The sequence below is a fragment of the Lepidochelys kempii genome, chromosome 4 (assembly GCF_965140285.1).
Source record: "Lepidochelys kempii isolate rLepKem1 chromosome 4, rLepKem1.hap1, whole genome shotgun sequence".
NCBI classification, from domain to species: domain Eukaryota; kingdom Metazoa; phylum Chordata; order Testudines; family Cheloniidae; genus Lepidochelys; species Lepidochelys kempii.
Window position 1 is genome coordinate 90,042,953 of NC_136383.1, and position 14,842 is coordinate 90,057,794.

The following is a 14,842-nucleotide window of genomic DNA, read 5'->3' on the forward strand; positions in this document are numbered from 1 at the left end:
GTGTTAGTTTCCATCCAGCACAGGAGAATACAATACTGTCACAGAAGTTTTGTAGCCTCTTCAGTACTCTCTCTCTCCTGTAGGATGGCCTTCTAGTGTTTGGAGAATGTTGAGCTCTTTTACACTGTTTCTACATGCAGATAAAATTTTAATTTTAGAATACACATAAAATGCCGTTTATTCTTTTAAAAAAAACAAGAAAATCATTCTCAGCATTGCTATGGACTAGAGACAAAAAAGCATTTCATGGACCTGTTGTAATTCCATTAATCTGAATGAGGGAAAATAAAATGTTCAAAATTACAATTATTATCTACTATTAAGTAAATCCCATTAAATGGAGCCTAGTGCCTGTTATCCTTGTCAGTTTGCAAATGGGTTTTCACGATTGTATAACATGTTGGATAGAGGCTTTTTTGAATAGGTAGTTGTGCACTGCATTAAAATATTATTTTTGCCTTCATGTTGAGAATGTTTTATCTCATTACTTTATACATAGATTACAATTATTTATTTTTATTGTGGGGAAAATAGCAATGTGATCTCATCTTTTTCATACATTTATATTATTGAGCATAGCTCTACTATTAATTAAAGAATGCTGTCAGTTCAAATCTGGCTCAGAATTTAGATTTGTATGGAAGACTTGCCTCTCTTAGGTATTTCTACGCAACCATCACAACAGTAGAGTTTTTAAAAAGATTTTTAAAAAATCCAAGTGGAACTGTTGTTTTAAAAAATAAATATACCCCCGTTGTGCTTGCAACCCAAACCTTGCCAGCATGGACAATGTAAAATCAAAACGGACTATGAACACAAATGTAATTGACAGCATTAATTTTCATTGCCCACACTGAAAAAGATGGAAAAAATAAACATTAATAATAAATTAGATTAACAATTTTTGTTAGTATTAGCGATCTGAGGTGTTGTTGTTAACATAGATAAGGAAGTTAGTTTGTTTAAGATAAATTAATTTTAAGTTGACACAAAGGGGTCCTGATTTTTAGAGGTAGTTGCTCAGCACTTTCTGAAAATCAGGACCCTTTATGTGGTTCTGTGTAAAGCACCTAAAATCACTAGCCTCTCTTTACTGAAAATCTTGACCTGTCTCTTTAATTGTTTTTGAGGTGAAGTGGATGGGGCTCTGTCATACATAAGTTTTTCAGAATGAAAAAATCTGTTCAAGCTTCTTTCCTACTGTTCTGATTTTTCAATACAAAGATTGGGTAGGCCTATGACAGGTCTTCCTTATTAAGATCTTTTTTTAACATAGTTACTAAGAAACACTTCTTTCCCTGAACACAAGGTTTTCTTCAACAGATGTCGTGTGTTATACTGTAATAATAATAATAATTGCTAGAACTGGATTTTGTGGCCTTTGGATGGTCTGTGGAGTGCAAGACTTTGTGCTAATACCCCCAGGGAGGATATAGTTGGAGGGGCAAAAGCAGAATTAAGGCTGTGCCCCCTCTGTGCCAGTAAAGCTGTCCCAAAGGAGAATAATTACACTTGTTGTACAGGTGTGTCACGTATTCCTGTATTGTACATTCCAGCCAGTGTCCAAGAGGGCTTATGCCTTATAAGGCATACTGCCTTCACTGTTGCTAATTGGATGGTGCACCTCTTCCCCTTCCCCAGGCATAATTTTGCCCCTATAATATTCTAGATATTGTCCAGCCACCTTATTGTATGTAGGTCAGAGGCAACAAATCTCAGAGAGAACCTCAGAACTATACCATCAATACTGACTGTCACAGGCAGGTCACTCACTGTGTAGGGTCCTTGATGAAGAAAAATTAGCCTAACCATATCATACATGCACTGGGCTGCAAAAAGGCCAAAGCTTTCAAGAAAATAAGGATTTTTTTATACTGCAATAGGCTGAGAACAACCAATTGTCCAGGAACTGGAATGCGACATTGTCATTGGGGTTTATAGCCTTTTGTAGTATGTGGAGTTTTACTGATATCCTTCAAGAACCTTATTAAGAAACTTTATTTAGATACATAAAGCATTTACCATAGCTGCTTTTTTTAATATTCTAAAAGTGTGTGCTTTTTAAATTAAGATATAGACTACTTGAGGAAACAACTCAGTTGTTCCTTAATGAACTATTGCAATAATTTTCTTTAGAAACCCCATTTGAGCATAACTTAATTGCTCCTGCAATCAGTTTATGTAATTTATTCTAGTAAGTACTGTAGTCTTTTCTGTACTTGTTCATTAAATTGATAGGTTTAATCTCATGTAACATAAGAGCCTCCAGTATGGAATTTGTCAGTACTACATAAAAGTTAATTTTAGATGGTATGGTAGATTAAAATACAGTGAATTGGGAAGGGGATGAAACTTTGCTGTAATAAGACACGGTGTTAGAAATAAACGCTAAGATCAAGATTTTAAAAAATCAGACCCGAAAGTCAGGTTCCTAAAACCATATTTAAGTACCTAAATAAATGGCCATATTTTCAAAAGTGCTGAGCACCCAGCAGTTCCCACTGAATGTAAATATCCCAAATCAGCAAAGTGCTTAGGCACATGCATACCTTTAAGCATGCAAGTAATTCCATTGAAGTAAATGGGACTACTCACAATCTTAAAGTTATGCATATTGTTGTGTTGTTCAGTGGGTGACAAAGAGATCCTCTCAGTGCCCAGCACTTCTGAAAATTAGGCTACTTATTTAGGTGCATAAATACAGACTTAGAAGCTTTAGTTACCCATTTTTAAAAAATCTTTGCCCATGTCTCAAATGGGAGGTGTTTGTTGTGATAAAAATAAACCACATATTGCATTTTTGCTGCTCACGCTGCTAGTCCAAAAAGTTGCAGTGTTTGTTTTGGCAAGGTTTCAACTCTGCCTCGTGCTCCCTCCTCCAGTCACAGAAACCACATTCATGCCTTAATTTGAATTCCTTGATACTGTTGACTGCTCCAAAGTGTTTCTGCACGCTACTTTGTTTTCATTCTCTATATGCTGGTCAGCCTGGAAACTGACATTTATAGAAGTGTAGAGTTGACTGTCTCCATTTTGTGGCTTTTCAAGTGATCCCATTTGATTTCTTCTAAAGCTGTAATTCAACTGGTGTTTTATAAATAAGCCTGTATACAGACTTCAGTTTTTAAACGTATTTATGTCAAATGTTCATTTGTAATCCAGAACAGAAAAAAGTACTGTTTCTCCTCTTTCATTTCTACATCAAATCTATTACTATTCTCAATTTCTCTCTCTTTTCTTACATTTTTTCTCCATTGTACCCTGGTTTCCTTTCCTTTCCTTATCCACTCTGTTTACAGTATCTGTCTGTTTTCTAGCATTCACAGTGTGTTGTTGGTTATTATTTAAATGTAGTCTATATACTCGAGAAAGGAACGGCCTGACAACAGGATTCAGAGCCAGGCACTCCTGAGCTATAATTCTGACTGTGATACTGAGCCCTTCAGAGCCCTCGGGTAGTTTCTGCGTCACATCTTTAAATGGTAGATAACCTATCTCCTGCAAAGCGGTGTTGTGAGGGTCAATCAATTAAACCATGTTTAAAATGGCTTCTAAGATGAAAAATGTTACATAGGAACAAATTATTAGTGATTTTTAACTCGTTAGATTTCTTTTCATTATTGATGTTCAAATACTAATTACAACAAGATATAGTGATCAGTTTTGTCAGGGCACCCTCATTTGGAGTTAGAGTGAAATCTTCCATTGAAGTCAATGGCAAAACATCATTGACTTCAGTAGGATCAGGATTTCACCCCTAGTTCTCATTATTGGATATTGAGGCAGCATGGATCTATGTGTTCTCATAGATCTGATTCTTGTTTACTAAATAGCTGTGGGGGTAGGGGGAATTTAAAGTTCACACTTGAAAGCTAAATCCTGTTTTGCAAAATCTTCCCCTTTTCCCCCACTTCTTTGGTTTTCTTTTCCTTCTAGCCACTCTTGGTTGCTGTCGTATCACAACTGATCATTGATCGCTGATGAGAAGAGCAAGCCCAGTCCGAGTCCCCCTCATCTTGGCAGTGACTCAGTCTTTTTCATCTTATGGCTGTTCGGTGGCCTATGTGCAATAAGTTAGTGGGCCTCAGTTTAGTTCCTAGGGGAAAGCTGTCAAGAGCACAAAAATTACTTCCACAGCTGGCACTAAATGGCACCTTTGTGGACAATTTTAGCAAAGAAGCCAAGGGCTGAATGAGCTCTGAGAATGAACAACATTCATCCCTAGAGGCAGGGCTAGGGTGAGCAGTGTGGAAAAGCTTACACTTGCATTGTCTATATGTGCTGTGTAGATAAAATGGATGATTTCATTCTCCCAGGCTGTCAAGTTGATCCCTTTCCAAGCACTTAATTCACTAAGTACTAATTTGTGTAATTAAATTCTGACTCTACATTTCTCCTGTAATTTCAGCTGGGATATAGTGGTATTCTTCACTCCCTGCCCTCTCCTAAATTGTCCTGCAGTGTCATTGTGCAATGTTAAACAGCTTATGGGTTTGACCCCAGTAAGGAGTGAATTAATTCTTATGTATAATTACGATAGTAAAGCATGCTGGAATCCATCAGGGCTGATGGTGATATCCCATTAATACCACTTTAGTTCTGATTATTATGCCTCTTTTCTCCTAGCTGTTAGGTATAAAGACCTACGTACATGTAGTATGGATACCTAGATACACATTCCCTACGTATTTCTTAATAGCTTTCATGTTCTAATATTATGTTCTAATAGCTTTCATATTCTAATATCTAACAATAACTATCATGAAACATATGGGAGTGGAGGTGTGTGTATGTTTTTATATTAATCTGCTAGAAAATGAGAGGCATAATATTCCTCTAATACAGAGTAAAAGAACAAATGTGAGATTTTCATTAGTTTAAAAAATGGTGTGGTGTTCAATGTCTTGGCCCCCAAGGCCCTCTACCTGCTATTCTTTCTTTGTCTCTTGCTGATGCATAACAGTCCAAGTGAGCCAACTTTGCACATGTACAAAAAAGCAACATTCATAATGAGATCCTGGTGCTGGGATTTGTTGTTGTTCTGAGTGATGACTTTTATTTCAACGCATCATTTTGCTTGTGCTCTTAGAACAGCTTAACTTTCCCACCAGCCCCGTAGCATGGTTTTCAGGGCATTTTGTTGGTTGTTTTTTGCAGGTACTTTATATGTTCACTTGTCACAATTCTGATTATGGCTGCACTCTGCCTCAGTTGTTCCGAACAATGGCCTACGCTGTGAACCTAAGTGAACTCATGAGCTTTAAAAGAGTGTTTGATCTTTCCCTGAGTTTGCAGCCTTGAAAATAGCATTATCTTTATTAAGGGCATCTCTCAGAAAGAACATCGGCTAAATGGCAATGATTGTGTATTATTTTTGAAGAAACAAAAGCTTACTTATAATGCCTGTACTATATATTAACAGACACAAAGTATAGTGACAATGTGTGAAGGTGATTTTCTGATACACAATGGCTCTTCTCTAAAGTCTCAGTTGGGAGTTTATCCCCATAAAGGAAAATAAAACAGTGACATACTTAAAGAACCACTGACAAAGCTGATAGGTTCACAGTACAGATCTATGTTGTGTCTTCCTTTAAAGTAGGTTTTTATTGATTTTTTCTGTTTTAGAAATCTGTCAAATAACAAACATATTACAGATTGGTTTCTGTAATTACTGTAGGTTAAAAAGAAGAACATCTCCATTTTTCTTCTGTTCTAAGCTTTCTGTGGCAATCCACTGGTTCTAGTTCTCATAGTTCTGCTATTCACGAAAGAAAAGCCATGATATGACTCAGAAGGAGATCTAGGGAAAATCAAAAGTAGGACAACACATGGGCCAACCACTGACTGAATCCTATTAGTTGCTGAATGCAGACTGTGTAGTTCTAAACCCCCTCAAACTCCTGTTGAAGTCAGTGGAAGTTGAGCAGGCTCAGATTAGCACAAAGTCTGAAAGTCTTTTTCCTGTACAATATCAGAATTTTTAGACAAATTCTACTTCTTGAAGATCTCCAATCCCATAAGCCATTAATAGGAATTTTCCCATTTTCACAAGTGGGGTTATTTTATATTTGCCAATAATAAGGCAATATCCAAAACTTTCCCATAGTAGATACTCTTTTACACCCCTTCCTCCGCATGTAACAAGTTTGATATGCTATGTTAATTACCTTCATTTTATAGTGAAAATTCAGTAACAGCTAAGGTTATTTTAATTAACACGTATTGGGGGGGAGGTAGCCGTGTTAGTCGGTATCCACAAAAACAATGAGGAGTCTGGTGGCACCTTAAAGAGTAACAGATTTATTTGGGCATAAGCTTTCATGGGTAAAACACCACTTCTTCAGATGCATGGGTGCCACCAGACTCCTTGTTGTTTTAATTAACACATAAGCTATGCTCCAGTTAATACATTCCACCTCTGCATTATTGTAAAAAGGAACATATTTCTTGATAACGTCGGAAAGCTAGAGTATAAATATTCTGTTCTTCTCTCCATACACACACGCAGCTCCCGCTGACATGAAAGGTGTGAATAGGACGTGATTTGTCGGAGCATGTCATTTGTACAACGCAACTGCCTTTGTTTTCCAGATTTTGGCAACAGATCAGGGCAAAGTTGCTCTCATTTTACAGACATATTATAGTACAGCAAATACATAACAAGTTTCAAAGAACCTGGGATTTTTTATTAATGCCTAGTATAAGGGATTAAAAAACTAAAAATACATTTAAAAGGAGAAGAATGTAACTATTATGCTGCCAAACAGAGAAAAGAAGGACTTGATTTCCCCAGGCATTTGAGCTTTCTGGATCAACAGAGTCCCAAACTAGCCACTTTTCTGATGGACATGGGGGGCTTTTCTGATGGACATGGGGCTTTAAGCCCCATGTCTCTCCTTCCCCCACTGTGGGGCAATTAAGAAAGGCATGACAGACAAATGTTTTCTGTAGGCTCTGCCACAGAACACTGGAACAAAATACCAAATCCTTACTGTAGATCAAGAGTACATGCATATTCATTGTCCAGCACAGGCCTGCACCCCCTCTTATCCCTGCAGCACTTCCTGTTACTCCATAAAATGGTGGCGTGAACAATTTTTATCTAGAAGACTATGGCCTGCTGGTGCCAAGGTGCCCAAACCGCTAACAAGGACAAAGCCAAACTCTGATTCCAAAGAGAGAACGATCTGAAAAAAGTCCAACTTGACGGGAGTTGTCTGATTTACTACCATGTGAAAGGAGGTTTTTCCGGGTGGCACAGAAGGAATATATACCATTGAGGATAGCTGAAAGAAAGAGATTGGAGATGGCCCTGAACTGGAATTCTGGATCCAAGCGCCCTCAGACTCTAAACTGGATCCAAAACCCGGGAAATGCCAGCTTCTACTTCTGTGTATGAAAGCAGAAAATACTCCCCCAGTACCCATCCTTCCCAAGGCATGCTTTTCATCACTCTTTTCTTCTCAGGGCCCACAGGCCTTTACCTCAGCCCCACTGTCCATTTCCATTTCATCCCACTTCACAGGGCTACGAGATGAAGCTACCACCCTCACTAATCACGTCATATATCAATCACTTTGCACATTAGTTCTTCATCTCTCTCTAATATGTATGGTGCACTTCAACAATCCAATATGCTAATGAAAAAATTATCCCAGAGCGTTGAATGCCTGTGGTTCTAGTTTACAGCAGAAGCTTCTGACGCTGATGCATTGAACGCTAGGGACTGTAACATGGAGTCTGCAGGACTCTAAAGGTTGAAGTGGTGGGATCTGAAAAACAATTATTGTAACAGTTTAAAGAATGTCAGGAAGATGGTTTTCATAACTGTGTGCCTTAAATGCATTTTAATCCAATTAGAATAATTGTTAGAATTGACTATATTCCATCCCAGGGGAGGTTACAGTGGTTTATAATCTATACCCAGCTGTGCAGTATGCCATGGATTTCTAAATGTGAAAGAATATAGCTCTAAAATGGGAAAGGTCAGAGGAAGAAAATGATTGCTTGAAATGGAAGTACTCACTAAATACTTGTAATCAACCTGACTCCTCATAACCCTGAGCAGAATATTTATTATGAGCAAGTTTCTCTGTTTGAACTCGACAATGTAAATTTTTCTTATGTAAAGTATTTTCATAATATAAGGTTTTCTTGGTGTCTCAGATTGCATACGTATTAGGTCACTGTAAATTGTCTTGAAGATTCTTGGCTGAATTTTTGGAATCTGTTTCTAGGCTGAACAGAAGGATTCCTTATTTCCTTTCCTGGAATCAGAAGTGCAGTATAAAAATTAATGCTTCCTTTTTAATTTTGAAGCCAGTGAATCCTAGAAAGTACACAGGAATTTATACTAAACAAATTAAAATATTTCATAAAATAAGGTCCTTTAAAATTCCATCTTTATAATAGGTAGAAGTTAAAGCTAGACAAATATAAAATTCGAAATATGGCATTCATTTTTAACAGTGAGGATGATTAACTATTGGAACAAACTACCAATGGAAGTGGTGGATTCTCCATCTCTTGAAGTCTTTAAATTAAGACTAGATACCTTTCTGGAAAGCATGCATTAGTAAAATATATATATATATATATATATATATTGGGCTCAATACAAGTATGAATGAAATTATAGGGCCTGTGTTATACTGGACATCAAACTAAGTGATCTAATAGCCTTAAAATCTATGACTCTGTTAACATAAACTGTAAAAGTAATGGTACATGTAAAATCAATGTTTCTCTATAAATAACATGGGTAGTTAATCAAGTAATTAAAGGGCATGCAGTTAATCAAGAAATGCATTAACAAAAGGTTGATCTCAACAAAGAAAGCAAAACAGGATGTGCTGTGATTATATGCCAAACGCAGAGAACAACAACCAGACAGACAATTGCCAGGCTCAAATAAAAATAAATAAATAAACAAAAAGAACTGTGGCTAAAAAATATGAAAATAGAAGATTCATTAAAAGCAAAAGAACACAAAATGATAATTGATAGTGTTTGTGACTGTCTTAGTGTATCTATATGGCGTCCCTATCCTGTGGCACCATATACATCCAGGGCCTGATTCTCACTGCCTTGCCCCCAGTGCAGTCATTTGCACCCATGCAATGGAGCTGTAATATGCTGCCAAATAAGAACTCTGCACTCACAGACACTTGTGGTAGCATTTCACGCCCATTTTGCACAGGCATAAATGGCTGCACAGAGTGCAAGGCAATGGGCCTCAGTGACTGGTCATTACATTTCAGAAGAAGTGGAGGGTGGAAAGTTTAAAAATTCTTATTTGAAGATCGTTTTTGAAGTAAAAAAGCTGTCAATGGAAGAAGGAAGAAATTGTATACAGAGCAATCTCTGCTAATGAGAAAAATAAGTATAAGAACAAGACAATGAACTTTGAAATGACAAAAGATAAAATCTCTTTTAAAAAAGAAAAAAAAGAAAATGTCCAAAGCAAAAGCAACCAACTTTGTCTCATGTGGTTTTGCTTTACCTGACCTTGCTTAACAAAGAGTGCTGAGGTTCACTAGCAAAAGAAAACATTCCAGATGTGTTTTGGCCAAAAGTGATGGCTTTCTTCTCAAAAAGGGTTGAAAAAAGCACTCTATACAAAGGAAAAATAACTTGTGCTAGTCAGAAAAAGCTTACCTCTAGCATTTACATACCAGGAAAAAGCTTGGCTCTTACAGAATTTAATATAGCGGAGAGAGGGGAGACCACCCTCACAACCCCCATCAAGGCAGATACATTTTGAGTACCCCACTGAAGTATTAGGACCCTCATTTTACTCACTGGGAAAACAAGACAGAGATTAAAAGGACATTGTCAATTTAAAATCTCTCTGAATTTTTTTAGCTACTATTGTTAGAAATAATATTAAAACTTACTACAGCTAACAGATATTAGAGAAAAAAACTATTTTTTTTTCCAGTTTACTTTGTACATTCAGTAGCACAAATTTGTGTATTTGGTAGTTTCACTATAGAATCAGTTAGGCTCCATTCCTACAAACACACACATGCTTAACTTTACCCACAGGAGTAGACTGATGTCTATGGGACAGCTCATGTGAGTAAAGATGTGGACATATATAACTGTCTGAAGGATTGGGACCCCAGGCCTGTGATTGGTAGGAGGCAGGTACACTTGTCAATTGAAGGATTAGGGCCTAAATTAGTTTCCTTGTCTGTGCAGATTGTGCACGAGAGAGATAAGCATGTTTTAAGAACAGCAAATCATTATTGTAAAATCACAGTAGTTTGCAGGGGGACTTGAACAAACACAGTACCTAAAACAACTTTTCACTCACTTTTTTAAAATTTACTAGATTTCAAGTGACATGCCCAAGGACTTCTGAGTGAGTGTCAGTGTTGGGGTTAGAATGCAGGAGTTGCTGTCTCTCAGTCCCAGTGCATTACTAGACCACACAATGGCTAGAGCCAGATCCTCAGCTGTAGCACAAATGAAAATCCAATGGAGTGTTGCCCTGATATACCAGCTGTGGATCTGACCCAGATTCTTTTTCAGCTAGTATTTGAACAAATAAAGAACCCGATCCTTCAGTCCCAATATCTAATAATAATCTTGTAGGAATATCTTCAGCCCTATAAAGTTCTTAATGTTTGCTGTGCAGAATACAAAGATTGCTGTGTCATTGGTGGTTTGACAGGTAATGATTCCAAAGGCCTTAATGTTAGGCATCTCTTTAAATCTACACAGTTTTGCTTTTCTTGTTGTCTGTATTTTCTGTATAGGAACATTTGGCCACTATTCCATTCATGGAAAACGAAAGTCTTTAGTGTTAGGCAAAAGAATCTTTTCCCCAGAATCAGGCAAGCACAGAGTTGAAGAGGGTTTAGTCATGGTACCGGGAAGACTGACAAGCAGCTTCAAAGATATGGTGTCATAGTGGCCAGTTATATACATTCTCTTATCAATTCATTTGCATTTATCTGTACATACAGAGTCAGACATTGTTACAAGTCAAGAGAGAACCCTGAACAAAGATAAAAATAAGAACAGTACGTACATATAGAGGTCATCCTAATTGCATCAAACGTCTATGGCTACCTTACGGGGGAAGGAGGCGGGGTGGGGGTGGGGGGATAGGCCTGAGTGCTTACAGACATCCAGTGGGTTGTGAAGGGAGGGTTAGCATTGTTCTAAGAGCTGAGTTGCTGGGCAGGCATTGACCATATAAGCTGAGCTAAGTTATCAGGTATTGACAGAAACGATGTCCTTGCTTCTCAGCAGTTTGTCTTTTCTGCTGGCTGAATTTTAACTCTTTCCTGACATTGGTATTGATTAAGTATTGTTACAAGACACCATCCCAAGGAGTTTTCATCTAAGAATGGCCCATTCCTGCAGACTGATGCATGTAGGCAGTCCTTCATGCCTAGAGGGAGCCCCACTTATGCCAATGGGATTGCAGGCAGATGTAAGGGCCTACCCATGTGGATCATATTGCAGAATCTGGATGTAAATCAGCAAAACAGAATGCACCCTGAGTCCCCAGTGGCAAATTATTTGTGAGGATGAGAGTGGGGATTTGTCTCACACTCTCTTTGTCCTTTACTATTAGGGGCGGTGGAGAGAATAATGAAGAAATGAGAGCAGAAAAGAAGGCAGGGAGAGAGTTGTGCAGACATTTGGCAGGAACGACAAACATCTCAATAAGAAAAGGAGTACTTGTGGCACCTTAGAGACTAACCAATTTATTTGAGCATAAGCTTTCGTGAGCTACAGCTCACTTCATCGGATGCATACTGTGGAAAGTGTAGAAGATCTTTTTATATACACACAAAGCATGAAAAAATACCTCCTCCAACGGAAATGGCCCAACTTGATTATCATACACATTGTAAGGAGAGTGATCACTTTAGATAAGCTGTTACCAGCAGGAGAGTAGGGTGGGAGGAGGTATTTTTTCATGCTTTGTGTGTATATTAAAAGATCTTCTACACTTTCCACAGTATGCATCCGATGAAGTGAGCTGTAGCTCACAAAAGCTTATGCTCAAATAAATTGGTTAGTCTCTAAGGTGCCACAAGTCCTCCTTTTCTTTTTGCGAATACTGACTAACACGGCTGTTACTCTGAAACCAAACATTTCAATATAAATTATCCAGCAGTTCTCTAACTTGAGCCATTTAAGTTTAGAAAGCACAGTTTCCATTCCTTTTTGTAATATAGGTCAGATGGTATGGTGATTAGCTCCAAGGACTAGAATCTTTCCTTACTAAGTCATGGGCTTACAACTGGATATGGCTTGGGGAAATCATTTGACCATCCACTCCTTTGTGCCTCCACCTGGTGGAGAGAATTGGGTTAAAAAGTAAGGCCTCTATGAAAATTAACATTCACATCTTAGGTTGAGCTGCTTTAAGCAAATAAATTTTTAAAAATGTAGTAATTATGAATTAGTGAGGAACATATCTCCTTTTGGATAATGCATCTTCCTTGGCAAGTCAGAATACTTGTCACTAAGTCATCCAGTTAGTTCTGCACAGCTAAGAAATGCCTTCTCAGTCACTGGGCTGCAGGCAAAGGTTCAGGTACTGTGCTGTGAGTAAACTTCCTTGCACGATTGTGTCACAGTGAGCAGACTGAAAAATGAAGGGTTCTTTCCCTTAAAGATCTAGTGACATAACTACCTTTTCTGCCTGCTGTAGCAATCAGAATTTATGGTATTGCTGTTAAATTGTTTCATAATCCAAGATACACATGTAACTCAGCCATGGTTGGCTTTGTTTACTCTCTAGGATTTGTGACTGCTTTACCAAGCTGTTCTATTGCTGGGAGCATGTTGTATATACATGTTGATTTCTAAAGTCTAAAAATATTAAACTAATTTAAAATGTCTTCCTCATCATCTTTTTCCCACTGCTCATTATCAAAAAATGAAAGACCTTTACTCACATAGCCATGTGTTTCTGTATTGTTTCAGGCTGTGAATCGTCTCTTCACCTGACATTTCAGAAGGCCACGGTTGCAGTGGACAATATCTTTAAGTCCCTCAGGGATGTTACAAAAGCTCGAATGCACATGAAACAGTTTAATTCTGTGTATGTCCCAGGAAGTAATACCTGCCAGGTAAGTAGATAATCCTTTTTCCATCTGTGTTATATTGTTCTAGCATACGGTCAAAATTACAGTTTCACAGCTGTGACTAATTTACTTTTGTATGAATACAAAACGTATTCTGCAACCCCACGGAATGTTTTTGGAAATAGGTTTTAGAACTGACCTAATCAGCAGCAGCCTCCTGAAGTCCTTAGTCAGTCCAGACTCAAGCAAATTCCCCTTGATTTTATTGGATTTCAGTGGGAATTTGCCTGAGTAAGGACTTCAGGATTTGGTTAACAATGATGTTGTGATATTGTATATATTTTGTGTGAGTGGCAGGGCTAGATCAAGACTACACAGGGCCAGAATCCACTACTGTATATTGAAATGATGTCTAGGTATCTACATGGGACTGTGTTTCAAAGTATTTTTTCTCAGATTTCCACAATTGCAAGTGTCTTGCTGTAAAAATTGCCTGATAATACAGCTTCTGTTTATTGAAAGTAGTGTGATTTTCTTTTAGCATAGGTCATCCTGGCCAAAGTTAGTTCCCCCCCCCCCCCAATTACATAACTTCTTCAGTTGGAAATGGACGTTTGCCACATGGAAAGCACATGTAGTAATTTAAGATTTTAAAAGACCATTAAACTTGTCCCTGGTCCTTAGCCAGAAAGATTCCTTTGAAACTTCAGTGTACCGCAGACTAACAAATGGATAAAATTACTCCAGTGGTGAGTCAAACAATGCTGTGTAGCAATGGAGCTTTGGCTATTACACAACATTGCTGAAGGGGCCTTGCAGTAGAAAAACTGTAGGAGAGGCAAGTGAAAGAGTTACAGGGATCAAGTTGCAATTCAATGGCTGTCAAAACATAAAACCTAATGCTGACATCTTCTGGCACTTGTGACCAGAATGATGGCTGATATAGCTAATATCATCAAAATATTCATTAGGTAGCTCTGTGCAGAATACTCAGCATAATAAAAAAAAGTACTTCTGAAAGTTTCCTAGAAATGTAGTTAGCATCAGTATGTTCTTTGGTTTTTAGCCCACTTCTACTCATTTAGGGCCAAGTCCTGGAACACCTTTTGTGGAGGTAAAGAATCCTTACAGCTGCCTAACCTGGCTCTGTACTGGGCTAGCTGATCATGCAGAAGGAGATTAGGAAGAGATCTGCAGATTCACTGTGGTCAGGAGCTGTGGGGTGGCTGCGACATACAAACAACTCTCCTTTTCTGTCAAGCATCCCTCTGTGGATGGATCCCAAGTTCTCTCCCCCCGTGTTTAGTTGGTTTACTGCCATGCTAAAGCTGTTATAAAGAGAGAGAGCTGCAGGGACTCAGGGCCCCTCTCCTTTTAAATGGAAAAGAACAAAAGTTGCCATTTTATGAGTTGGGGCGCTCTGGGTTTTCTGAGTAGAGGGATTTTTCAGAGCTACCACCAAGGAGTGATGTAATAGGGGTGCACAGCTCTGTATATATTCCTCCCAGTGTCAGTCAGTCGGAGAGGAGAAACCCACGGCAGGGAATCGGGAGGCACTGCATTTCCAGGTGGGACAAAAACATGAACTGGGAGGAGTTGAGTGGCTTCTTGAGCATTATGCTCTTCTCTGGGTAAGACTATTGTTTACCACCTCAGGTTTGATTAAGCCACAAAACAGAGCCCAGCCTGTGGCTTCTTGAGCCAGGAGCCTAGCCTTAAAACCCCTAGTTTAATCTCTATTATGTACAGATAAAGTCCCCAGTGTTCAGCCCATCTTGCCAGGG

General features: G+C 38.3%; 1 protein-coding gene across 1 annotated transcript in view; it reads left to right on the forward strand.

Moving 5' to 3' along the window:
* SCFD2 (sec1 family domain containing 2) overlaps positions 1 to 14,842 on the forward strand; it is a 312,565-nt gene that overhangs the window by 260,730 nt on the left and 36,993 nt on the right. Inside the window, exon 6 of the mRNA XM_073342054.2 lies at positions 12,958 to 13,103. Coding sequence (XP_073198155.1) covers positions 12,958 to 13,103 — 146 coding nt within the window. The remainder of the gene's footprint in view (positions 1 to 12,957; positions 13,104 to 14,842) is intronic.